The sequence below is a fragment of the Talpa europaea genome (assembly GCF_964194135.1).
Source record: "Talpa europaea genome assembly, chromosome: 7".
Taxonomy (NCBI): Eukaryota; Metazoa; Chordata; class Mammalia; order Eulipotyphla; family Talpidae; genus Talpa; species Talpa europaea.
The window spans coordinates 105,905,217-105,932,640 of NC_140074.1; the positions used below are offsets into that span (position 1 = coordinate 105,905,217).

At 39.1% G+C, this 27,424-nt stretch overlaps 1 protein-coding gene and 1 pseudogene across 3 annotated transcripts in view; both read left to right on the forward strand.

The window, feature by feature from the left end:
• Positions 1-26,954, forward strand: part of AP2B1 (adaptor related protein complex 2 subunit beta 1) — a gene marked incomplete at its 5' end in the record, with an annotated part of 93,233 nt that extends 66,279 nt beyond the window's left edge. For both annotated transcript variants that reach the window (XM_084239399.1, XM_084239400.1), the window contains 4 exons: positions 13,915-13,999; positions 14,899-14,985; positions 22,341-22,495; positions 26,587-26,954. In XM_084239399.1, coding sequence (XP_084095525.1) covers positions 13,915-13,999; positions 14,899-14,985; positions 22,341-22,495; positions 26,587-26,661 — 402 coding nt within the window. In that variant the 3' untranslated portion in view covers positions 26,662-26,954. The remainder of the gene's footprint in view (positions 1-13,914; positions 14,000-14,898; positions 14,986-22,340; positions 22,496-26,586) is intronic.
• On the forward strand, positions 19,283-20,106 carry LOC311174276 (large ribosomal subunit protein uL16-like; annotated as a pseudogene). Its single transcript has one exon. The product of its transcript is annotated as a large ribosomal subunit protein uL16-like (transcript).
• Positions 26,955-27,424: the final 470 nt, after the last annotated feature.

Here is a 27,424-nt window from a genome sequence, read left to right on the forward strand (position 1 = left end):
TTATGGGGAGCCATCACCAGGAAAATTACTTAGAGTTAAAGCTAATACTCTTCAGTAGTTTAAATACCAGTGTACAAGCCTGTTTGCCAGTTCACTACCTTTTTGTCACTAGTTGACTGCCTTTTTTTTAACAAAGGGTGTAATGATTTAGAGTGAAGATGAATGAGTCACAATATAACTTGGCTCAGACTTGAGGAATAAAACAAGGATTACTGTGCAGTTGGAATTGGCTGTTACTATGATGAAAGTATTGTGTTAAAGGGCTTTTGCAGTACAGACTCCTGAAGTAAGTATGTAAGTAACCCAAATCTACATCTGTTCCCTTTTCACTGAAATCTAATCTCCTGTTGACTTAAAGAGCCTCAAGCCTAATATTTGAGGACAGTCAGCATCACTGCAGGAAATGCTTTACTTCAGAGATAGGAAAGGGAATTTGGGTCACAGAAGCCAGGGCAAATTTTCTGCTCTTAAAACAAAGAGGCAGTAGTAAGTAAATGAATGAATGTTTACTTCCCTGTTTGCATTTCCATTTCATATTCAATGAAATGAGCATCCTAGAGAGGAACATTCATGATAGAAGTGGAATCTTAGCCACACTCCTCCCTCAAAAATACCTTCATGGTATTAAGACTAGTAAGTTTTTGTCTTTACAAACCTGACATTATAAAAAGTAAAAATTTTTTTCATCTATATAGTCAACTACTATTTTGCCCCTCAGATTCTCTTAGTTCAGATATCATAATTATGGATGGCTATTTTCTCATTAAGTGGCATTTTCAAATGGAGAAAATAAGCAAAAAACTTGAAAAGAGAAAACTTTTTTCCCCCATGAGCACCTCTGTTTAATGTCTGCTAGTAGAAATAGAAACTGATAGCTAGCTAAAGATGGGTAGGTTACTTTAGATTTCAACTATATTCTTCCTTGTCCCAGGATGAACAAAAAGAATCAGTTCTTAACTCCAACAAGCTTAGATCATGTTGCTCTAGATAGGGCCAAGTAAAGATTGATTGCCATTTAAATATTATATTTGCATTGTATTCAGATTCAAGAGCTCATGTAGGAAAAAAGTACTTTTTTAGTACTCTAGACTATAAAATCAGGAATGAAACAATGTTTGAGGGTTGAAGACATGGATTTTTCAATAAAGTATAAAATAGATTATACCTTAGAGAATAGATTTGAACCTAGAACAAATTGTGTACTGATACTGGTTGTAAAAAGCCTTTGTGACTCCAGCTTATAATTATTACACAAAGTAAAGTTTAGCTTGCCTCGTTGAGAACCTCTCGAAATTATTTATATCATATAATTATATTCTTTAAAGAGAGAATTGATTCCATCTATTGAAATAAAGCAAAAACCTTAAAAAATGGCAAATGAATTATCTCCAGCGGTGCTTCCTCTGACTCTGACATCTTGCTTTTCATCTGTGTTAATTACTTAGGAACATTTTCCCAATATACTTCTTCAAACTTAATACCTAAGTGACTGCTACTTCAAGACAGTGTCTGCAGAAAGGCAAAAGGATCATGACATGTGCTCATCCTTCTCTTTGCACAGATGCTATAGAGTTCTCACAGCTACTTACTGTCCTTTTTCACTGGACTGTAAATTCCTAGGAGAACACTAATAATGTTCATTCAAGTTTTAACTTTATCAGGATTATAAAAATATACTTTAAACATTCAATTAGTTCTACAGTTAGTTAAGAAAAACCTACTCCCTGGTCTCTCCCCAACATGGCTCCCAATTTCTCCTTCCATGGAGGCAATCTCTCTTGTCTCTTTTAGTAGATACTTTTGAAATTTACCTCTGTGTCTTTTAATATCATGTTTATATTGCGACTTCTATTCTTTCCATTTTAGATATTTTACATTTCCCCACTCACTACCCTGGCCTACATGTATACTTTCCATCCTCCTATTTTCCTGATAGAGCTATCTTAGAATTTGTTTTAATCAGTATTCAGTGTTTATATTATTATGCCTGTTTATATTATTCAAAACTGAGCTATAAAAGTGGTCATTTTTTCCCATAACATTTTTCTACAGTTTTCTATATTTTTAGCTGTAATTCAATCCCAAATTCTTCTGCTCTTAGAAAAGCATTAAAAATAGGATACATAATTTGTTGGAATAGACCTATAAAAGTTAATTAAATCCTGTTGCTGATGATCTTGTTTTAACATAAAGAGAAAAGCTAATTGAAGTAAAATATAATTAATATAACAACTGGATAACATGTATATGCTAGCTTATCCATATTTCCAGTTACCAGATGCTACAAAATTGCATTTTCACTCACCTACAGTGAAGAAGACCTGTAGGTTCATGAACTGTAATTTATAACACAGCATCCCTAGGGAATGAACCACTGGTGCTTTGTCATGAGAAGTTGCCAAGCTACCACATTTCATCTAAACTTGGTAGTAGAGTCCTTAAATTTTTTCTTGTACTCTAAAAGAAAATAAAGATGACCTATTGATCAAAACAAAACCAAATAAAATTTTAAATTAAAGATTTCATTTCCTGAGTTGTCTTAGCCACATTTCAAAATGCACATATTGGTGGTGGTTACTAGATTGAACAGTGCAGAAGCAGAACTGCCATCATTGTGGAAAGTTGTGTTGAATAGTGCTGATCTCAGGGCTCCCCTTCTTTTTCTTTTATCTTTGTTTTTTAGCAATTTTACTATTACATGACTAGGTACTTTTTTTGTATTTTTCTAGCTCGGGATTCTCTGGGCTTCTCGAATTTGTAAGTTAATAGTTTTGCCCAAATTTGGTAACCTTCGGCCATTGCTGCTTCAAATGCTTTTTGCCCATTATCTCCCTTCTCTCCTTCTGGAATCACAGTTACACATATGTGAGACTACTCAGTATTGTCTCTCAGATTACTGAGGCTTTTCTTTCTTTTCTTTTCTTTTTTGAGTCTTTTTTTTTTTTCCTCCCTGTTGGATGATTCCTATTGATGTGTTCTAAAAGTACACTGACTTGGGCCTCCCTGGTGGCGCAGGGGTTGAGCTCTGGGTTGTGAAGCTGCCCGCAGCCTCTGCAGTGCTGGTTCAATCCCCGGCCACCGGGTGAGGGTCCCACATGGCACGCAGACCTCTCCTGCCGCACCTGCTCCCTTCAGCAGTGAATTTTGTCAATCTGTCTGTTCTGCTCCCTGCTCTGGCTCTGGTGAATTCTCTCACCCTCCCGTGCTTCTGACTGTACCCAGTGCTTGTATAAATACATAAATAAATCTTTAAAAAAAAAAAAAAGGTACACTGACTCTATAGACTACAACCTTCTTTTAAATCTGTCTAGTATATTTTTCATTTCATTTATTGTACTTTTCAGTTCCAGAATTTTCATTTTTTTTTAAGGTTTATTTTTATTTATTTATGCATACAAGAACTAGGGTGTGGGCCAGAGGTGGGAGGGGTGAGAGGATTCACCAGAGACAGCGTGGAGAGCAGAACAGGTGGACCTACTGAAATACATAGCTGAGGGGAGCAGTGGTCGAGACAGGAGAGGTCTGCTGCGCCATATGGGTTAGCTCCCTGGCCGGGGATCAGTCTCATGCCACAGTGGCTGGTGATAGCTTGATAGCACTGAGACTTCAACCCCTGCACCACCAGGGAGACCCTTCATTAGGTTCTTTGGTAAAAATTACCCATCTGATGACTCAGGAGTATAACTGGAGAACCTTGTTTCACAGCCCTCCTTACTGTACCTCCACCACTTAGCCAACTCTCAGAACCATCAATAAAAGTGTCTCAAGCAGGCCCTGGAAAACGTATTGGGACATCTGACCAGGAAAGTCTGTGTTCTCACTGGGCATGTCTCTTTGGTCCTGGGTTGTAGAGAGGCCAGAGGAGAATCAGATATGGCCCTCTAACCCGTGAAGCCCAGGACAGGATTGCCTGTCATTGAAGGCAGCTACAATTCTCTGTCAATACTTTCATGTCTTTCTTGGCCTGGCTTGATACTTCTAAAAATTACCTTTGACTCTTCTGGCTAGAATATAAAGGTTTTCTGTTAGCCTTCTGTGAACTAAGTTGGAAAAGAGGCCTAGAGAATCTCAGTATTCAGTATGCATAAATTCACTTAATCCATCACCCATTAACCATTCTTGGCATTCCCTTCAAAGTACCAACTATGTTATCCATCCCTAAAATAATCTTTAATTTTAAGCAGGGACTAAAGTAGCTTAAAATGAATTGGGGATCTAGTACTTTCTTTTAACATTCCCTTCCCCCATTTCCCTTGCATATAGTTCCAGAGTGATATCATCCTAAGCTTTTGAGAAATTTATGATTTATTACTAATATATTATCTGCTTTATAGCTACTAAGATTCTGTTATTGTTGTAATTTTTTCTTCCCTTATCTATAAATTTATGACTTGAATTTTTTTCCTTATAATTATGACAGTTTCTTCCAGAAGAAAGAAAATTTAAGTAAGATTTTCAATCTACAGTCTTTACCTGAGAGTCTGGTAGCACCTTCATAAAAATGCTTTCCTTCCTTTTATACTGCTTTATAACTTGTACCCTTAAAGTTGTATACATGGGTAAAGAATTTGTCCTTTCTATACATAGTTTTCATTATCTATTTGTATGTCAATGTATCTGTTGCAATTAAACCCCACAAAAGTATTAATTTCATAGAGGATTAATACTAATGGGCAAAAGAAATACTATCTCATGGTTTTTCCTTTGACTGTCCCTTCTACAACACTGATTATCAATTCTGTTCATTTAATCTTTGAATGATTAGGGCAGAAAGTAGCAGAGACACTAGCTGCAAAGTATGCAATCTGAAAATCCCATTTATTCATATCTTTAAGATCTTTGTCAGCCAAAAGGTGATTTTTTTTTTGCCAGTGTATAGCCTTGAGAAAATTCTGTCCCTTGCTACTCCTACATTGCAGTCCCAGCCTGTGAGACAGTCAGTTGCAGATGGTGCCTGTCCCTGATATTTTGTGTCTTACATATGTCCGTTCACACTCAGAAAGTCCACAGCTGTAGCCATTGTACCAGAAAAACTGGTAAATGCTTCCAAACGGAAGACCTTTTCAGCAGCTTCCATCAAATGAAGCAAACGAGCTTGGCATTTGCTGACTTTTCTTGACAACAGTGCAAGCCAAACAAATTCAATGTTGAAGCCTTATTTAGTCTTCCAAATAAAACCCACAACTGGGGGTCTCTGTGCTCTGATTGTTTTTATGGGACCATGTTTTGCTTGAATAGACATTGAATTCTTGAATGGTGGATCTTATGGGAACTATGAGAAATTCCCAGGTCAGACAGAACCAATGCTACAAGTAATCCTTGTAGAAAAGACAGAACCTAAAATATTCTGTTAGCAACAAGTAGATGATGGAATTTTGATTATGAAAGATGAGGATCAAAGAAAAGAAAGGAGGCAATTACTTTCTGTGATTGCTGTTTCAAATTTTATGTATTTTTGTGTCACATCAGGACTACAAACTTATTTAATCTCATCTGAGAAATAGAGTATCTCATTATATTAGATATTCCTTTTTTATTAGGTTGTCCTTATTGAGAACATTCCTTTATCCTTTTTGTCAAGATTCTACTAGGCAATATCTTTTGTCTTTTTATAACCAGCACTTAACTACTGGTATCCCGGACTCTTTCAGGAATATATCTGTCAGTGGCAGCTGCCATGCATGAATAACTTATGCTTAAGCTGTAGATAAGATAAAAGGATAATGAATTTCACAAGTAGTTCTAAAATGGTAATAAGTGATTTGTAGGTTTTCATCTATTAAAATCCTAGATATCTTTAGATCATGATAGTAGGAGATCAATGATGAAAAATGGAAATAAGTTTTGTGGTTCTGGTTTGATAAATGATTTAGAAATAGATGTAATCATGAGATCTTTATGCGCTAAGGGACTTGGACTACCAAGTAGGTACCTCTTTCTAGTCCCTAGGTTTTGTTATGAAGTGTAAGTTATATAAAGCCTTAGGGTATCTTACAGGTTGAAGTTAAAGGGAATTCACTGGGATTTTCCTGAGCTCATTTAAAGTTCATTTGAGAGCTGTGTCTTGACTTTACTCATACTAACTCTCATTTTGCTATAACATCATATTTTATGAGAAAGAAAAAGAATTTGCTTTATTCACACTTTTAATGCAGGTATTAATGCACAGGCTAAATGGTATAAGACGCAAACATTTGAAAATAAAACTCAAGAAAGCTATGAACCATGTGAGTGTGCAAACATAAAGAATGTTAGAATCTCATGATTAGAAGGAATAAGCTTTATAATTCTTTCAAACCCTGTCTAATTTTAATGGAATTTGCCCTATTTCAGCAGTGATGATTGGACAGTCAGCATCTACGTGAATGCAACTAGTGATTTGCTATCATAAAATGATCTATTCCATTATCCTAATACTGTTAGGAAGGTATTTATATTGATCTAACATGTCTTCTCTTAAATTCTACCTGTAGGTCCTAGTTCTATAGGTTGGAGTTTCTTTGTTGTTTTTTGGAACAAGTTTTTCTCTGAATCGAGGCTTACAGGACCTAAAAATCAGTTAGGTATGCCTATAATGAAAATATACTCAACCTGAATTCATTTTCACTTTTATTTTACTTCAGGAAAGCCTAAGTTTATGGAAGGACATTTCTTTGTGTGTACTACAAATAGATGTCAGTTTTATTGTTCTAATTTTAAAATGAGAAACCAGTAAAATGTTCTTGGAACAAGTTATAGTTTGGAGACTAAGGAAACTTTTTTTTTTTTTTAAAAAGATTTGTTTTATGCAAGCATTGGGTATGGTCAGAAACGCAGGAGGGTGAGAGAATTCACCAGAGCCAGAGTGGGGAGCAGAGCAGGCAGAAGGACTGAAGTACACTGCTGAGGGGAGCAGCGGGCGGCAGGAGAGGTCTGCGTGCCATGTGAGACCCTCCTCCGGTGGCCAGGGAGCAGCCAGGGATTGAACCGGCGCTGCAGAGGCTGCGAGCAGCTTCGCAACCCAGCGCTCAACCGCTGCGCCACCGGGGAGGCCCCTAAGGAACCTATTGTCTGATCACTTTTGAAAAGTGTGTGAATGGATGGTAGTCCTTGGTTTGGTAGTATATTATCTCTGCAGAGGAGCTATTGAATGAGTTGGAAGGCAGATACTCCAAATAAAAAAGCACAAAACTTTTCAGTTCCATAGCTTACCTTGTGTTCCTGACAATAACTTCTGTTCCTTCTGTGTATGACTTATTTCCCCAGTAAAACTATACAAAGGTAGTATCTGTGCACAGTGGCCTGCCCATATGCCCAGTCATCTTGACAGCACCATGCACTCCTTTTGTCTACATAAGGTTAGATATCCAATCTTGGGTAGACTAAGAATGATAGTGTTCTTATTTGAATCTTAACCTTAAAAGTAAACCAGAGATGCTATTTTCAAGTTAAAATTCAATTAGAATCAAAAGGAAAGTAAACTGACATGTTTCATGACTATTTCTGCTATTTTCCTAACTGTATAGATGTTGTCAAATATTACAGGTAGGCCTTTCTGTCTTGTCAGGATGTCTCTGAGAAGTCTCAATTTATTGGTAAATAGGGTTTGAAGTAGAAGACCATGTATTCACACTAAAGATGCTAGGTATTTTTTGGCATTAACTAGGAAAACTACAGGTAGCTTTAACTCCATCAGCTAGCAGAAAGAACCACTTTTGCTAGAGTTGCAGATGACATATATCACACAGTTGGAGTCAGTGCCATTAAAAACCTGTCACTCAGAGCCATTCCTCCAGAATCTGTTGACTAGTTGGTGTGGTGCTTAAAACACCTCTGAATCATCATTCCTCAGAGAACTGGAGATGGTTGGCGTCACTGCCTGGCCCTAGCTTGGACTAGCCTGCAAATAATCTTTCCAAAAGCTAAATGGAGAAGAGAAATTTAAAAAAAAAAAACTCTTCAGAGACTTGGAAAGGTCACAAATGATGTCATAGAAGAGTAGATGATATACTCTCTAAGGTGAGCTGTACACCACTTGCCTTGGTTTCTCTTGTGTCACAGCCTCCTGTGGTTATCTGCAGTGAGAGGTGTGGTGAGAAAATACATTTGCTAGAGTTCAGACTGAGTTCATCTCGTACCTTTTTATAGTACTTTTGAGTACACTGGGACAAGGTTAGAATATTAATTTAGCCTGTTCGTCTCCAGCTGTGCCACCACCAAGAGGCTGCAGCTATGGCAGCAGGCTTCCTATACTGTGGAAAGAAACTAATTGCAGGTTACAGGCTGAAGCTGACAGGCTGCTCTTTCCCCAGCAGCCACTGAAAGTAACTTTTAAAAATCATTATTATTATTAAGCGTTTATAGCCCACTTTTGTGTTTTCTAAGAGCCTCATAATTATTTCTATTTGCTTTTCCTATTGATGTCCCTGAGTGGCAAATTAATATTGTTATGGCCAGATAATGTACTTGACAGACCAGAGGAACAGAGCATTAGGTAATATGCTCCTTGGTGCCATCTGTCATCTACTTTAGACATCCTAGCAGAAGCTGAGGTGGGCATTTTGATCTTTACCTCATTGAACCCATTTTCTCACTGCTTGCTTTTAATTAGATGAATATTTGTATGAATATTATGACTCATATTTTTGCTCCTTTTAACTATAATTTGCATTAAGAAATTTTTTTGCGTAGTGTATACATACGTAACCTGCATATAATTTGATAGTTTGAGGAAACATTACTTATTCTTCATGAGATGCATTATATTTTATATTTTTTATGCCAGTTTCAACCCACTAATTAGCAACTACCATTCATTGTGACCCACAGTTTTAAAAAATGCTATGCTAGTAGTTACTTGAAATTGAAGAATGCACATGGCACATGCATTAGTTTTACTTTAAGGGTGAAACACATTTTCATTTTAAAACAAAGATGCGTTATGGAATAGCTTGGAACTTCAAAGAACTTTTGTTCTTATGCTGGGCCACCTCATATATTTCTGATACTGACCCTATCACAGGCAAGGCAAGTCCATTGGTTCCACTTTACAGTTGAGGGTCTGAAGTGCACAAACTAGCACAGAACAGTCCAATTCCTGGCCCAGAGTAAGCAACAGCTAAAGACAGAGGGCCCAAAACCTGTGCCCTTTCTACCCCACCACGTTAGAAACACTCCCAGTATTTTTGTCTTATAAATAATTCACTGAATGATACCCATTATCGACAAATGTCCAGGAGTCCTAATTTATTCATGAATTCTTGGTCTGAAAAAAGACGCTGCTAGTGACACCTACCCTGGCAGCCAAGTTGCTGAAATTCAGGAAGATGAGAAGAGATGGGCATGGGAACTGCATTAGGACTCCCAGCACTGCCTTCTTTCCTCTGTAAAGCCAGAGGTCTAAAGGACAATCCGGAGAACTCAATGGAACACTGAATTTCCATTGAATTTGAGACAGCAACTTATGGTTCTTTTACTAATTACTATAAGCAAAGTTAAACTAGGAATGCACATTTATTTGGGAAATGGTTGCTATAATGGACTAGTGATTTCCTGTTTTCACATGTGAAATCCAGTTAAACTGTATACCATAGTACTATGTTATTTTGGTAATGCAGAGATAATTCTACACGTTTGCATTTTTGGTAGTTTTATTTTTACAAGTCAGATGTCATAAACATTCAAATAAGCCATCTTTTAAGAATATGTTTACAACATCAAAAAAAATTAAGATTAAACAAAGATTCTCTAGCTTACCTGGGTTATGTATACTTATTCTGTACCTATTGGGATAGTAAACTTTAAAATAAGAAAACAGAGATCTCCCCTCCCTGTCTCCAAAGCAGTCAATATCAAACTGTTAAAAGGTGATTCAGTTCTATTTAAGGTGCCCTCAGGATTGAAATTGAACTGGCTTCACACTGTGTTTTTCTCTTGATTCTTTTTAGCCCCCAGAGAGTGATTGACATATCCTTAGAGAACTCTTTAGGTTGCGATCTATACTATCTATGTTATTCTTTCTTAGCTTATAGATATTTTTTAGCTCAGTGATTTGAAGCAAAAAGAGCCCTCATGTCATCCCACCCTGTCCCACCCCTGCCTCATTTTGTAACCCCATACCTAATGAGAGATGTTGCAAGTGGGATTATGTTATGCATATGAATGATAATGAGGTAGAAAGAAAGGTTGAGAACCAGTACTTCATGTCATTTGCTTTACATCTTTCTACCCTAATTTCATGCAGCAGGTATGCTAGTGGAGATGAGAGATAGCTGATGTACTCTTAGAGCTCATTGTATTGTGGGTGAGACAGATGTAAACAATTATTTTATACTAATGTATATGCACTGGATGCAATGGGAGGGATTAAAGCTTTCCTGAGTCATCTCAACATTGAATTGAATCTTAGGGTTAAATAGGTATTTTCCAAGAAATCAAAGTTTTAGGAAAAGAAAGAACAATGTTTAAAAAGGCACAAAGTTTCAGTGTTTGGGGAACAAGGGTAATTTTGATATGGTTGAAATTAAGGATACAAGACTGGAAATACAGGCAGGACCAGAATCCTAGAGAACCATTTATTCTTGAGATGATTTCAGTTCTAATGAAGAGCAAAATTTTAACAGCTGCAAAATGCAGATTTTGAAAAATTAATGTAAAAAAGATGAAATGTTTCCCCCAAAGGTGTGACCTTGCAGTTGATCCTACAAAGAGATGATATTTTACCAAAGACACAGTAGGAGAAGAATCATTAAGTTAGGAGTTTGCCAATAGCCTTTTTTTAATTTCCTCTAATCTCTTTAGCGTAGTTGTAATACTACATTTGAGCACATGTAAGATTTCAGTTAAGTCTAATGGCTATCCTTAATTATGAAAAATTCTGAGTAAAAAGGTAAAACAGAAGGTGAAAAAGAAGGGAATTTTTCTTTAACAAACACTTGCTATAGTACTTATTATAAGCCAGGCATACAGCTAGTATGTGTTGGAGTCAATTTGAAATCTGCTGGTCTGGTCTGGTTCCCAAGTCTATATTCTAAACCACTTGTGGCTGCTATTTTTGATTTGGGTGTCCCAGCTCTTGGAGAATTGTTGGTAGAAGCTGAAGTCTAGGGATCGTCTTTTAGTGTGCCCTGATCCCCTGGAATTGTGTGTCAAGATGTTCATATGTTCTTTTTAAGGGAGATAGTCTATGGCTTTTACCTGTTTGTAAAAATAGTCTTCAAGGGAATGGGTTAGCACTACTGACCAAGAAGAACTTTGCGCGTCTTTTCTGTTGTTAAAATTGGAATAAGGAGCAAGATATTTACAAGCCTAGGGCCTCCCTGGTAGTGCAGGGGGTTAAGCACCACACTGTGAAGCAATCCGCAGCCTCTGCAGCACGAGTTCGATCCCCGGCCAGTCAGGGAGCAACCCACATGGCATAGCAGACCTCTCCTGACTCACCCTCGGCTCCCCTCAGCAGTGTACTTCCGTCAGTCTGCCTGTTCTGTTCCCCACTCTGTCTCTGGTGAATCCTCACAACCCCATCTTTAGCCTGTACCTCAGCTCTTGTATGCATAAATAAATAAATCTTAAAAAAAAGAGATTTACAAACCCATTCAGTCCTCTTGGGTAACATTATTCTAAATTAATTATTTATCTACTTCTTCCTAGGAAGTTTTCCAAAAATATACATGCTAGATCCCAGATTTAGAAATTGTTACTCTTTTTTATAGATGAACCCCTGACATCTTGAAAACTCTCTCCAGATGATCCTACTACAAGTCTTTGGTAAAAACCACTAATATCCCTGGAGGAAAAGCATTATATTTTCTATATTCTTCCTTATATCTCAAGTATTTAGGATATAGTAAATATTAATGAATGTTTGGACCTTCCTGGGGGCACAGGGGTTAAAGTCTTAGTACTATCAAGCTATCACCAGCCACTGTGGCACTAGTTCGATCCCCAGAACTCACCCACATGGCGCAACAGACCTCTTCTGTGTCGCCTGCTGCTCCCCTCAGCAGTGTATTTCATTAGATCCACCTGTTCTGCTCCCCACTCTGTCTCTGGTGAATCCACTCCATCCCACCCCCCCACCCCCACAACTCTGGCCTAGACCTCAGTTCTTGTATGCATAAATAGATAAAATAAATCTTAAAAAATTTTAATGAATGTTTGAATGGCACACAGTGAGAAACGACAGCTTTTCAATGACAGTAATGATAGTCACTCAAATTTCACAGAAGGCCTTTATATGACCCACACTAGCACATTCACACCATCCCAGTTTTTATTTCTAAATGCTCTTTATAAAGCCTGGCACTACCTTAATATCTTCTTGATGTCCTTATTTGAAATAAGACTACTTCGCTCATTGCTGAGTACCTAATTATTTAAAAACCTTTTCCAGAAACCAGTAGTTGGTATAAATGTTTTGAAGAGCTGCTCTGGTACATCCTAAATAATGTCTTAATGTCCCTCTTTCCTGAGGTTAGTTACTCTCTGTAAATTCATCACACTCAAGCTTTTTGATGATTCTGCCATCTCAGCATTTTCGGCATCAGATTATGGGTCAGACACTCTTTGGGAGTTGGTATTGAAAGGTTGAAAGCACAAGTTACAAGGAAAGTAAATTGATGGATTCTTTTGGGTAGACAACAGAAATGTAGACAACAGAATCTCTACTGTTAAGTAGACATAACCATACCAAATTATAGAGAAGGAAACAAAGGTGCGATTTAATTTAAGGTGGGGAAAGTAAATTGAAAATAAATACAAAGGAACTGGAAGTACTTCAGAAGGATGATATTTAGAATTCACAGTCAGAAGAGCTATGTTTCCTGTTGAAGTGTGGACATTTGCCCATAAAAGGGGGAAGGAGAAAAAAATGGTGCTAGATAAGTACTTTTTTTGCTTTTATTGTCTTTGAGCAAAACAAGAGAGAAAAAGACCTGGTTAATGATTTTAGAACTTGCCCAGAGAAATGTTTTCCTGCAGTGCCAAAAGCATAGCTAGGACAGTCACTAGTGGCAAAAATCAGTGGGAAGTAGTGGTTTAGAGCAATTCTCCTCCTCTCCTTTTACAGTCTATGGTTCTGAAGTGTGCCACTGTAAACTCTGCCTATTTCTGAATATATACACCAATCATTGTTGCCCCTGAACACAAAAGTACTTATTGTAGCTTTTTAAAAACATATAAACAGCAGGCTCTGAATTGAACAGCATGGTAGATTCATGGTCTGCCTAAATCAAAAGCTTGTACTGTGAGAAGTTATTTATTTGCTTTTGCAAAGGTTTTTCCTTCTTATAATCATCAGATTATAAATTTTTTCCAACTATAGGACTTAAGCAAATAAGATCTTAAAAAACAAACCACTTTAAAATTAGTAACTTTAAAAAGATAAAGGATTATCAGTTATCATGGGGGGAGGGAATCAAGGATTAAGTTGCTTTTGATCCTGTTTCCTCTGTGGATTAGCTTTGTGACCCCTGGCTGTTAATCTTTCTGAATCTCAGTTCCTTATCTATAAAATGAGAGGGGAGTGACTTCTATTTTGTTTGGGATAGTTACAATGAAGACTGGAAATATTAATAGATACTTCATAAGTGGTAGCGGCATTTACTATTAGTAACCACAGAAATGTAAAATATTTGTATAGATTATTCTGGGTATAGAACTTTGCTTTGAATTCATCCCTTTAGGGGCTCATCCTGAGACAGGTATAAGAGTTGCAGGTTATCACCGTGGAGTGAGTAAGGATGTGAGTAAGTGACCATGGAGTGAGTAAGGATGTGCTTGCAGTATACGGTTCTAGTGTGTCTTGATTTGGGGAGTTCTGCATTTTCTAAAAGAAGAAGGAAATGGGGTGATGTATTCATAGATACCTAACTGTTCTTTCCCTCCTACCTGGCTTTCTGTGATGTCCTAATTTTTTCCTTGTTACTTTCCTGGCAGGTGGCTGTTAAAAACAATATTGATGTCTTCTACTTCAGCTGCCTCATCCCACTGAATGTGCTTTTTGTAGAAGATGGCAAAATGGGTATGTCGTCTTGTTCTTCTGCCAGATACACTTTTGCCCTTCATCTCAGTAGCAGGCAGAGCATAGCCCCAGAAGTACAAGTTATTTTTAGGTTTTAAAAAATGGGGTAAGGCCATTCTAAAGCTCTTATAATTGCTAATTATTTATTTGCCTGAGTCACAGTTGATCTTGCTTTGCTTTTGGTCTCTAAATGTTGCTAAATCACAATGCCTATATCTGAATAATTCAGTCACTCCAGGATACAATGTAAGGGTTTAGTGACAAGTAGATGATTTGAATAGCACCTTGGATGTTTATTAGCTATGTCGCTATGGCAGGGTGCTTAACTTAGTTCTGAGTTTCAGTTTCCAAATTTGCAAAACAGAAACAAATTTTACAATAACTTAGATAATATATGCAAATTTAACACCTAGCTCTGTACTGTTTTTACTGTCTGCAGATAAGAATTCAATAAACCATTAGCACTGACCATGTGGTTGTTGATATTCTTGCTTCCCTTACTTATGAAATCACTGTATAATAAAACTGACATATTGATACATATAAATGCACTAGTACTTAATTGATTTGATTCCTACTATGGGTCTTTGAGTAGACAGGACAGATATGATGAAATTAAGGATTAGAAAGATCGCACTGTCACCTGAGCAGGAAAACAGTGGAGAAAAAACTAAACCCTAGATGTAAACTCTTTTCCACTTTATCTTAGTGCTTCTGGTACGGAATTGTGTAAGCAGGAGTATAGCACTACTGCATAACTAAGAATTGGCTCTAGTCCCATGCTGCTGATTGCTGTATAATAAGAGCCAGAACTCTAAAGGCGAAGTGATGTAAAGCATCAGAAATGAGAATAACTCTGACAGACTGTGCACATCCTTTCCCTCTGCTTCCCCATACAGAGCGCCAGGTCTTTCTTGCAACATGGAAGGATATTCCCAATGAAAATGAACTTCAGTTTCAGATTAAGGAATGCCATTTAAATGCTGGTGAGTAATGACTAAATTTCTTTTTTATCCTAGTAACTCAAATTAGATTTTTGAAAACTTTTGTCTTTTCTTTATCTGCCTCTTCTTTCCACATCTGCCTTGTTTCTAGTGGATATGTAGTAGGAATATTACTTTCAAATGTATTTTCTAAAACTTGGGATGTTTTGATAGAGGTAGTAGGTTACTTACAAGATAACAAATTTAAGAGATAAAGTAGAATGGATCAATCTACCCAGTTCTTCAGTGACTGAACATATGTTACTCATGTATCTTTTTAACCTTTTTTTTAAGGATTGTTTAACATTGGCTTACACCATTGTGTATGACTTAAGAGGTATGCATTTACAACTCATCAATAGTCATATTTCTTGAGTGAACACCCTATAAGCATGAGATAATTGAAGTGGCACATGAGGATATGCCCTCTCCCAAGAACTGAAAGTGCTACCTTCAATATTGGAGAAAAGGTGATTTTTTTTTTTTCTGAGATATTTATTTTTTTACTATACTAGAACATCAAAGAAGTAACCCCAAAGCACGAATTAACACTTCTTTTCACTGTAGTGTTCCTCAGGAGTGGAAGGAACCCTAAGCTGTTCAGAATCATGCTGATTTTGCCCAGTCTCTCTTTCTTTTTTGTTAGGTTGGTAGAAGACTTTATCAGTTTGAATGCATTTGAGTCTAGGTGCTTGGTCACTGTCCCCAGTTTGTTCATGTGCCCATCATTCCGTCTTTTCAGCATGCTGCCTTCCTCCCACTGTAGCTGGAGCACAGCCCTGGGAGGAAGAGGCAGTATGGCACTACACAAAGAAAAGGGAAAAAAAGCTTGCTGTTTGTCTCATTGCAGCTTTTTAATTTTAAGGGTGCTCTGATATTTATTTATCCTATACTTCAGATGATTCTTACAGGGCTTCTCCTGAACGCTTAAAGTGTTTAAGGCAATAGTCTTCTTTAATTTTCATTGTATTAACTAGTTAGTGATTCTCTTTGGGAGTACCACAAATCTAACTTCTTTCTAACATAGTCTAGATCTGTGTTTCTCATCCTGATCAGTTATGTATCATTAAACAAAGTTTTTACTGAATTTTCACACACAAAAAAAAGATCAAATTGAGCTTCCTTTTGTGCCATATTCTAGGTAGATTACAGTGTTATCTGCCCCCTCTCTGAAACTCACTGGTCAGTTATCATGAAACTCATTTGGTGAATATGGGGGTATTGGGTAACTTCCACGGTATAAGCTGTTCTTCTCCTGAAGAACAGCTTATAGAGCAGAATCCATAGTGGCTAGTGGTGTTAAAGATATAGTCTCAATACACAGCTCAGGAGAGAACTTGCCCTTTGTTATAGTCACCCTGGTATCAGTTAGTCCTGTGGCTGCATTTCATATAGATGTTTTGGAGAACCCCTGTCCCTTAAGAATAGACATGTGGCTCTTTTAGCCCCTTTGGTCTTTTTTTTTTTTTTTTTTTAAGGAATGTGATTTTTATTTATTTTTTTTAGATTTATTTATACGAGCACTGGGTACAGACAGAAATGCGGGAGGGTGAGAGAATTCACCAGAGCCAGAGCGGAGAGCAGAATAGGCAGAGTGACGAAATACACTGCTAAGGGGAGCAGCGGGCGGCAGGAGAGGTCTGCGCGCCATGTGGGACCCTCGCCCGGCGGCTGGCGGGGATCAAACTGGTGCTACAGAGGCTGCGAGCAGCTTCGCAACCCAGCGCTCAACCACTGAGCCACGGGGGAGGCCCAAGCCCCTTTGGTCTTGGCCACAGAAACCAGAGGATGAAGGCAAGGTCACCATTTGGAAAGCATCACAATAAGACCCATGTCCTGTGGCCATGGCTCTGTTACCTTCAGAAGTTGACCTGTGGCTAGTATAGTTGCTCTCTTCCAAGCAGAAGAGCAGGTGTAATTGGAGCAAGACTATAAGACAAGATACCATTGGGACTGGCCAAGTGAGGCACCAGAAAACTGTACACTGAAGATTCAGGCATCATGTCCATGAAGGAACAACACTATAGCCCAAGAAGGCAGCTGTGGGAACATCCAGTGCATCTTAAGGAGTCCAGAATTAACCGCATAATAAATATATATATTTTTAAAGTTCTGTGGTTTATTAAAGATGAAGAATACAGGGTGCGGTATGCCTCATAGAGGTTCCCATTGCACGTTAGCACATTAAAAACTGAAAAGTCCTACATTGATCTACATTGATGAAACCTGTTTAACTCAGCTCTAGGTGAATTTATTTGACTTTGGATTTAAAATAATAAAATACTTCTCATTAACATCTATGGAACACCAGTGTTCCTAAAAGATAATCTGAGAAACTGGCCTATAGAGAGCAGAGAAAGACCTGAGTAATTGGAACTATGATTTTTGTTTCAGACATTCAGTATGAAAGAGACTTCTTTTTCAGAAAAGGAAATGCAAGTTTGGGTAAATGAGGGCTTTCGCCCTCCTTCCAGATTGGAGTTTTGAACCCTGGTGTGCCTTGGTGTCCATTTATGGTTTTGCTAAAGAAGAGATGTCTGGGCCTTTCTCCCAGTGGGACCATGTCCTCTGATGAAGCCTGGAACAGTTTCTCAGCAAATTCAGTTTTGATAAATCCTGCCATGGCCTCATGCCAGTTCCTCCCTGCATTGGGTGCTCCAAATACCAACGAGCCAGTTTTCCAGTGACAAGCTGCTCTATTGTAGTGGAGCACATGGAGGGAAAAGCAGTCATTTCATTTTCTCCAGGACCCAAGGCCATTGCATCCCACACTGACACTCTGCAAAACTTGCAAGATCTCTTCCTGCAACTCATCTTTCTAGCTCCTCTCCTGCCTCCATCCCAAAATCTAGAGTGCCCTAGCTTTTATATTTCCTTCCAGTCTTGAGGCCTCTATTAACATGAACAATTTCAGGTTTAGTGCCTTCTGATTCAACACCCTGGGTCTAGCTGGGAGCTAAAAATATCATCCTTTCCAGCTGATCTGCCCTAATCACAATAGCACCAACACTTTAAATAGCTTTTCTGTGCCAGAGTAGACATTTGACAGATGGAACTAACACTCTGAGGGCTGTAGGAAGCCACAGGCTCAAAGGACTTACCAACCTAGCATTGAGCTTTTACTTTTGCTCCTCCATTTCTTTCTAGAGAATAAAGATGAAAGAAGCCTTCTTTCCAAGCCTTCACAATTAAGCAGACTTTAATAGAAAGGTGTATATGATAGGGGTGCTTGTGGTACCACTGGTTGTATAAATAGTAGAAAATATTAGGACAGAAAGGCACTAACATATGGGTCTTCTTGCTTCCTAGCACTGGAAGGACTTGCTTCCTAGCACCAGTCATCTCTACCAGTGTCAAGAGATTTGAATCTATTTTGCATTTTACCATTATATTTACATGTGGAGTTAGAACGTGTCTGGTACCACTGCCTTATCTGTACAAATAGTTGTATCTAGTTGTATCTCCAGCCATATCAGAAAGGAATTCTTTTGGTCAACAATCTACAAACCTGTTTTTTAAATTGTTGATTACTTTTACACTCTGAAAAGCTCAGAGAAATGGCATATCTATTTCACTAGTTTAGGCACTGGTAAGGGGCAAATACTTCTAGCCTGGGGACTAGGTAAAGGTAAGTTCCATTTCTTTGTTTTGTCTTGGTTCTCCATATCCTTTGGAACATTTCATAAGTAGAAACATTTTGCCAGTCAACACTTAAATATAGTTTGGTTGCTCAAATGGTTTAAAAAAAAAAGTGTTCTTTTCAGCAATCAGTGATTTTTGAGCTTACTAATGTATACTACAACTGGACCCCAAATGCAAGTTCCCTCATTCCCGCTCTCTAATATGAGTCTATTCACTTGTATTGCTGCTGGAAGAGGTGCGACCTTAGCTGAAACAAAAGATAGAGGAGGACCACATCCATATTGCCTAACATTTTAGGCCCTAGACCCAATGAGCCACATTTGGTGAAGAAAAATCAACCACGAGCAATGAATCTTGAAGCAAATGTAATCATATTTCATCATCTTTTTTACTCTATCCTTGGGGCAGATTGCAGGGTCTCATGCCTCACGTGATATCAGCACAAACTCAAACAATTTACATTTTCAATCTCAAAGTCTCACAACTTTAAGATTCCATCATGTTTCCCAGGAGCTCAGGTGTGTAAAAAGCTGTATTTTGTCAATAAGTCTGTCTCAGTCTAGCTGGGAAACCTCCTTACTTCTGCCTCCTGTTGCCATTTTTAATAAGTACATTTATCTTTTGCCTTCGGCGCGCCCCCCAAGATCCTGGTATTGCTATGGGCTGCTGCCCCACCCAGTGTTACCAGTATTGTAAAAACAAGCCTTACCCAAAGTCTCTTTTCTGCCGCGGGGTCCCTGATGCCAAGATTCGCATCTTTGACCTGGGGCGGAAAAAGGCAAAAGTGGGTGAGTTCCCACTCTGTGGCCACATGGTATCAGATGAATATGAGCAGCTCTCCTCCGAAGCCCTGGAGGCTGCCCGTATTTATGCCAACAAGTACATGGTGAAAAGTTGTGGCAAAGATGGCTTCCACATCCGAGTGCAGCTCCACCCCTTCCATGTCATCTGCATCAACAAGATGCTGTCCTGTGCTGGGGCCGATAGGCTCCAGACAGGTATGCGGGGTGACTTTGGGAAGCCTCAGGGCACCGTGGCCAGGGTCCACATTGGCCAAGTCATCATGTCCATCCGCACCAAGCTGCAGAATAAGGAGCATGTCATCGAGGCTTTGCGTAGGGCCAAGTTCAAGTTCCCTGGCCGCCAGAAAAATCCATATTTCCAAGAAGTGGGGCTTTACCAAGTTTAATGCAGATGAGTTTGAAGACATGGTAGCTGAAAAGCGGCTCATCCCAGATGGCTGTGGTGTCAAATACATCCCAAATCGAGACCCCCTGGACAAGTGGCGGGCCCTGCACTCATAAGAGCAGAAGAGCTGCCCCCTTGTTAGTGACACAAATAAAAACCGCATTCTTAACCAAAAAAAAAAAAAAAAAATGTACATTTAGCGGAGTCTGATTACCCTACCATCTACACATCCCTAAGTTTAAACCTAATATTTAAGATTTATAAAAATTGACTCACATCCGTACATTATAGAGCCCTCCCTTCATTCAGTCTTCTTAGAGAAACCAAAGTACAGCCATTCTGTAGAAGCAGAGCCAGGTTATGGCCATATGCTTCCACATGTGTCAGCTTGTTTAGTCTACCTGTTTGCCATATTTTCTAATTCTGGGAGAAAGGGTGAGAGAGAGAGAGAGAGAGCGCTCGTGTGTGTGTGTGTGAGATTGTGTGATTGTATGCTTTCATTTCTTAGCCTATCATCTCTTGCATAGGTGGTAATATTACCATAAAAAGAAGTAGGAATCTGGGGTTTGATATATATGTATACATTCTAGTATGTGATTGTGCCTGTGCAACAAGGTGGTTTAAACAAAGGCTCCTACTGTGTGTATTTTCTGTTTCCTTGGAAATGGGCAAGAGCTTAGAAAGTTAGAATTGGTTTTTACAGCTTAAAGTAAGCCCCCATTTGTTAAAGAAGTCCTGTCAAAAGGCATTAGCCAAACTCCAGCTGGTGATGTTGCCTAGCAACCCAGTCTAAGCTACAAGGGCCCTTCATTTCAGGAACCAAGTGACAGCCAGAACTGCCTGACCCCCCAGAAAGTGATTAAAAACCATATTAAGGTCCCCTCCTCCAACAGCTATCCTTTTTCACTCCTCAAAAGACTCAGATCTTAAGTTATCACTACTTTGCTTGGTATTAGTGAAAACCTTGGAAATAAGAGGGAAAGTAAATAATAACTAAGCGTGGTGAAAATATTTAATGAATGGACTTTAGTGCCTCACAACTGTAAAATTTGAATATGAGCTATCACTGGTTTGAGTATGGGAGAAAGACATGAGGGTGATTAGCCCCCCAAATTGGCCTTACAACTAAGTAGATGGATCCTCAAATAATGTCATTTTGTTCAGTGTCATTTCATGATAACATTGATGGGGGAAAAAACCTAAATCAGCCAGTGTTAAGCAAAGTGATGTTATTTATTCAAGGACCTACTTTGGTTATTCAGAGTTTGATTTAAAGATGTAGTTTCTAGGAACCTTTCTACAACATTAGGTGAACACTCACTGTGGATGGTTTTTAATGCCTATGACATCCTATATATATTGGCATCCCTAGTACTGAGTGAGAGGCTTATTCCAAGTATTGATAACAGGTATCCGTCATGTCCCAGATACCGTGGGAAACAGTGAAGAAAAATTTGGGATCCCTGTGCTCAGAGAGCTTACTACCTGGGAGAGCAGAATGACTGTCTGTCATGTCAAGCTTTTCCTAGAGAGGACAATAGAATATGACAGATTTCTGTGTGGAGAAAATATAGTTCCTGAAGTAGGCATGAGTAATTTAAATGCTCATCAAAAATGAACATAACAAACTGTCAACAAAAGATCTCTATTCTCTATCCTTAAAGTTTATTATCTCTAGTCTTAAGGTTTTTCTTCTGCAACATCATTCATAGTAAGAGAGAGTACAAGGGGAAAAAAATAACCTTTAATTCTGGAATATCAGGCCTTACCTCGATGAGGAGCATAAACACCAAATTGTTCTTACCCTGGGTTGGTACTATGAAAGCCCCCATATGCTCTTGTAGCAGTCACCTTGGCATAACTTTGAAAATATCTTGTTGAGAGTCTGTTTCGTTATTATTTGGGGGGCATGGTATTTTCTAAGAAATTATTTACCTATTTAAGAAAACTTGCATATTGGAAACTTAATGTTATACTGCAGTGTAGCTTCAGTTTAAAAAAAAAATCTTAAAACACCCTTGTTAATAAATTTTACTTACAAGATTTCTGTAACTCTTTTCCTTTTTTCTGCTTCTGGCATTTGAGACCAGGGTGACTTACAGAGAAATAAGTGTGACTCAGGAAGTAGTGATACAGATTTGATTGTCAGTCTGTAAATCTCTGTCACTGTGGCACATCCATAGACCCATTTTTGTCTTTGTCCTTTTCAGAGCATTTTTACCTCCCTGGCACTTTAGTGTAGGATTATCAACTCCTAGACACCCACTGTAGTCTCCACAGATATTTCGTACACTAATGCTTAGAGTTACCTTATTTTTTCTGTCCTGAAATCTGACTGATACATAGGCTCTTCAAGAACCTTTTCCTTACCACGTGCTATGTGTGGAGAAGAGCTTCCTGAAATGGTGTGCTTGTGTGTCTGGTTGTACTTGTCAGGAGCTTAAGCACACAAGGCTAGTCAGCAGAGTTAGCATGCATTTATTTGATATTTTAACTGAAGGTGTTGGATTTTGAATCTGTATTTCTAGACACTGTTTCCAGCAAGCTGCAAAACAACAATGTTTATACTATTGCCAAGAGAAATGTGGAAGGGCAGGACATGCTGTACCAATCCCTGAAGCTCACTAATGGCATTTGGATTTTGGCCGAGCTACGCATCCAGCCAGGAAACCCCAATTATACGGTAAGGCCTTTCTCAGAATGGGTGAGATGAGTTTGAGTAGGAGGTAAGGTCACTTTTATTTTTTTTTAGCACCCTGTAAAGACACTTAAGACCACAGGTAGCCAAATCAAGCAGTCAATAAAAAAGTCGCTTGGTGCATCCATAGAAGCCCTTCTATTTGCATTCTCTGTTCCATCCAACAGGCACCAGGTCTCTGGTAGCAAGGAGTGCCTCATACTCCCCTGGTAAAGAGTCTCCTTCCCAAAACTTGGCAACTTCATCAAGACCAGTGAATGCTTCCTAGCCTATCTGTGCATATGATACTGTAACGATATGCTAAGAGGATTGCTTTACAAGCTCATTTCTAGAAGTTCTTCTTTTCTGCTTTGGGGGTTCATCATCTAAGGATATCAATCATAGACACATGAGCCTTTTTTAGTTACGTTGTATAGCCTGAAATGCTTGTGAAAGGCAAGGCAAAATAGGACATACCTTTGGCAGCCTATTTATGGAAACTAGTTTGGATATTTTCCTTCAGTATCACACTGAGCTAAAAATAAAATTCTGGTAATATTTTTAGGGTGGCAACAATTTCCTTGTTAAACAAAAATGGTTAACTCTAGGCAGTGGGCATTTGTGTGACAGAGGAAGCCAGATAGTCAGTAGATTAAGGGAGCTTTTTAGCCATTTAGGTAAGAAAAATCTGTGACCCCATTCTTTGCTTTTAACAGCTAAGTCTGTTTTCATTAGCAGACAGTAAGGGAATAGTACCACCCAGAACTGAAACTTCTTGGTGTTTTCCCCACTAGATCCCTCCCTTGTCATAGCTGGAAAAGCATTTGTGTATGTGAGCTGCTGTATCTTATCAAGCTAGATTTTTGCCCAAGCATTTGTGAACTGAGAGACTTCAGGCTTTCCCCATAAAGTATGCTTTCCTCCCACGCTCCTCCTCCACCATCATTCCCTTGTCTTTTTGGACAGACGCTACCCTGTCATTTACCTCAAGCTATCTAAGAAAGGAAAACCCCTCTGTGTGCTGTTCCTAGAGGGGCAGTTTTTACTGTAAAATCAAGGTCTTATAATTTCATTTATTTTCCTAACAATTGGCTCAAAGTGTGTGTGTGTGTTTTTATTTTTTAGTATTAATTATTTTATGGTATACAAACTTCCGGCTCATCAAGATTAGAGAAACTTGATTACCTTCAGTTTAAGATAGGTAAAACCAAGGTTAGGAGTGATTAGTGGGGCCTCCCTGGTGACGCAAGGGTTAAGACTCAACCTATGAAGCAATCCGCAGACACTGCAGCAGGAGTTCGATTCCTGGCCAGCCAGGGAGCAACCCACATGGCGCAGCAGACCTCTCCTGACTCACCCGCTGCTCCCTTCAGCAATGTACTTTGGTCAATCTGCCTATTCTGTCCCCGACTCTGTCTCTGGTGAATCCTCTCACCTCCCCCACCCCACACCTCTGGCCTGTACCCCAGCTCTTGTATGCATAAATAAATAAGTCTTTTTAAAAAAAAATGATTAGCGACTCAGTCAAAATCATGTAACTTGTTGGTAGGCAAGTTGTGCTCAGAATTTGGGTATCACTTGACACTATCATATTCTTTCTATTCATTTTTTTAAAAAGATTTATTTTATTCATGCATACAAGAACCCGGGTACAGGCCAGATGTGCAAGAGGGTGAGAGGATTCACCAGAGACAGAAGGGGAGCAGAACAGGCAGACTGACTTGAAATACACTGCTGAGGGGAGCAGCGGGCGAGACAGAAGAGGTCTGCTGCGCCATGTGGGTATCTCGCCAGCTAGCCGGGATCAAACCAGCACTGCAGAGGCTGCGGACAGCTTCACAGAGCTGCACTCAACCTCCTGTGCCACCAGGGAAGGCCCCTTTCTATTCATTATAAGGTAGAGAATTTTTAGAAGAACCTCTCACTGCCCTAAATATAATGTCAAAAAAAATTTTTTTAGCTTTTAATTTTGAAATAAAGACTCACATAAAGTTTTTGAATGTTACATATCATTCCCAGTTTTCTTTCAGCCAGTTTTTCCCATTGGTAACATCTCACACCTATACCTATAGCCCTTTTTTTTTTTTTTTTCCCAAGATTTATTTATTTATTTATACACACACTGGGTACAGTCAGAAGCACGGGAGGTGAGAGAATTCACCAGAGCCAGAGTGGAGAGCAGAACAGGCAGACTGACGAAGTACACTGCTGAGGGGAACAGCAGGCACGGCAGGAGAGGTCTGCACGCCATTTGGGACCCTCGCCCTGCACCGGGGATCGAACCGGCGTTGCAGAGGCCACAGGCAGCTTCGCAGCCCAGCACTCAACCACTGTGCCACCAGGGAGGCTCCCTACAGTCCATTTTTGAAACAAGGAAATTGATTGTGGTATAATACTGTTAACTACACCTTATTCAGTTACAGGGGATGGGTGTAAATCAAAAGATGACACTTTGTTGAGGGAAGGGAACATACTAAGAATCCAAAGATTCTTCTTCCTCTGTCCCTTCCCCTCTACCAAAGAGCGGCTGAAACTCTGAGTCCCTTCGAGACTCTCTGCAGTGGCAACCCTGGAATATTGGGCTTTTGTTGAGGAAGTTATCATTTTCTTAGTCATGAACAAAAAAAATTAACATCCAACTAGTAGAACTTCAAGTATTATTACAAAGATGTAAAAATTAATACCGAACAGTATTTGGGAGAAGAGGAACTGCCCCTCTTTAATCTGCAAGTTAACTCCCATAAACTTTTCTTACTCTTTTGGTTTTCTCTCCTTTTCTGAACCCACATACTCTCCCACTAGAATTTTCCACAAATTGACAGTGGAGAGGTTGTGGAGGAGGAGGTACAAGAACTGTCTCTATAGGGGGTTTTAAAGTCAGGGAAATGCCTGTAACTGCAGCTTTGTCCAAAGCAGAGAACTATTTTCTTTGCATATTTATATTCTTAAATTAATCAAAGTTTGGAGGGATTTTACGTTTATCAGAGTTGTCTTCCTAATTAATATCAAGGAGCTATTTTGGAAATGCCTTTGAGACTAAATATTAAAACTATAAATGTTAGATGAGATTGGGTGCATTCAGGGTGGTATGGTCATAGACTTAAAGAGAAACGTAAACGGACCTCCCTGGTGGCGCAGCGGTTGAGCGCTGGGTTGCAAAGCTGCCCACAGCCTCTGCAGCACTGGTTCGATCCCGGCCGCCGGTGCGAGGGTCCCACATGGTGCACAGACCTCTCCTGTCATCCGCTGCTCCCCTCAGCAGTGTATTTCATCTGTCTCTCTGTTCTGTTCCCCACTCTGGCTCTGGTGAATTCTCTCACCCTCCCGCGCTTCTGACTATACCCAGTGTTTGTATAAGTAAATAAATAAATCTAAAAAAAAGTTTCCATTTTAATCTGGTAATCATTAAACTAGAAGAAGTATGAATAGAGTAGTAGAAGTATCTAATTTGTCCATTTTTAGAGACAGGAAAGATTAAGCTATTGACATGAATTGCTGTCCACTTTCACTAAGTAAATGTCTTTTGTAGTTACGCTCTCCTCAATATAATACAAAAAGGACTAGTACCTTGGACCTACCTAACTTAATATTTTATTTTACTTGATTGTACAGTCTCTTAAAATCAGGACTAAGATAGTCATCCTTGTTGGATTGAGAAACAGGCCAGTAGCTAAAATGACTATTGAAAATTAAGGGTTTTAGCTCTTCCCTTATCATTCCCATGACTCTAGCAAAACATATGAGCAGCTGTTCCCCTGCAGTTAGAGGCTTTGATGTTTTTAGTATGGATTATTTCCTAACCTTACAGACCAAATAGAATGTAGGTGGAAATACAGCACAACTTGAAATTAATTAAATTGAAAATTCTGAAACTCACAGTACCTAGTAACAGGATCTCTGCTTGTAATAGAACCTCCCTTCCCATTATATCAGAAAAAGGTTAGCTTTTTGAGATGTAATTGACACTGTAGTTTTAGGTATACAACATAATGGTTTGATATTTGTGTAAGAAAGAGGTTTTCTTGAACTGAATGTTTGGATACCTTTCCAGTGACTGCCAGCCTCCCTGCTAATATCTCTTCTTTTCCTCCTAACAGTTGTCGCTGAAGTGTAGAGCTCCTGAAGTCTCTCAGTACATCTATCAGGTCTACGACAGCATTTTGAAAAACTAATAAACTGGTCTGGTGCCCTCCGGCCACCCTGTGATCCGGTGCAAGCCAAGAACTCTTAAACTGGAAGAAATTGCATTGCCATGTAGAATCTGAACCCAAACACACTGAGGCCACCCACCAAGGTAGTGACTAGTCTAACCTGTGCTAACATTAGGGCACGATCTGTTGGATAGTTATAGCTTCCTGTGAACATTTGTAACCACTGCTTTAGTCACTTCCCACCTCTTGCCACCTGCTGCTATCTGTCTTACTTGTGGGCTTCTCCATACTGTGCCAACGACTGGCATTTTTGAGTGTAGTTTGATATTTTGTAATCGAAAGCTCATTTCAAAAGCAGAAAAAGACAAAAAATATTAAAGCAAGGAAAAGTGTCACTGAAACCTAAACTGCACTTTATTGTTTTATATTTTTGTACATATGAGAAATTGAGAGTTGTGTAACTGGTAGAACGTGTTAGAACAACTGACTGTCATTAAGCGCACAGTCCTGGAGGGCCAAGACAGCCACTTGGCCACCCTGGTAGGGCTTCTCTTGCATTTGACAACCTGGACCCTTGTGGGTCATGTGCGTTTTCACTTTTTTCTCTCTAAACCCCTTTTCCTTGTGACTCCCCTTACTCCATCTCATTTCACTGCTCTGCAGTTGGGAATTATAGTCTTCCTTGAGTGATGTTTCAGGGTGCAGGAAATTGGACCTGTCAGCACCAAAGCTGAGAGAAATTGAAACTTACGACATCCTTTCCTCCGATCACCCGGTAACACAC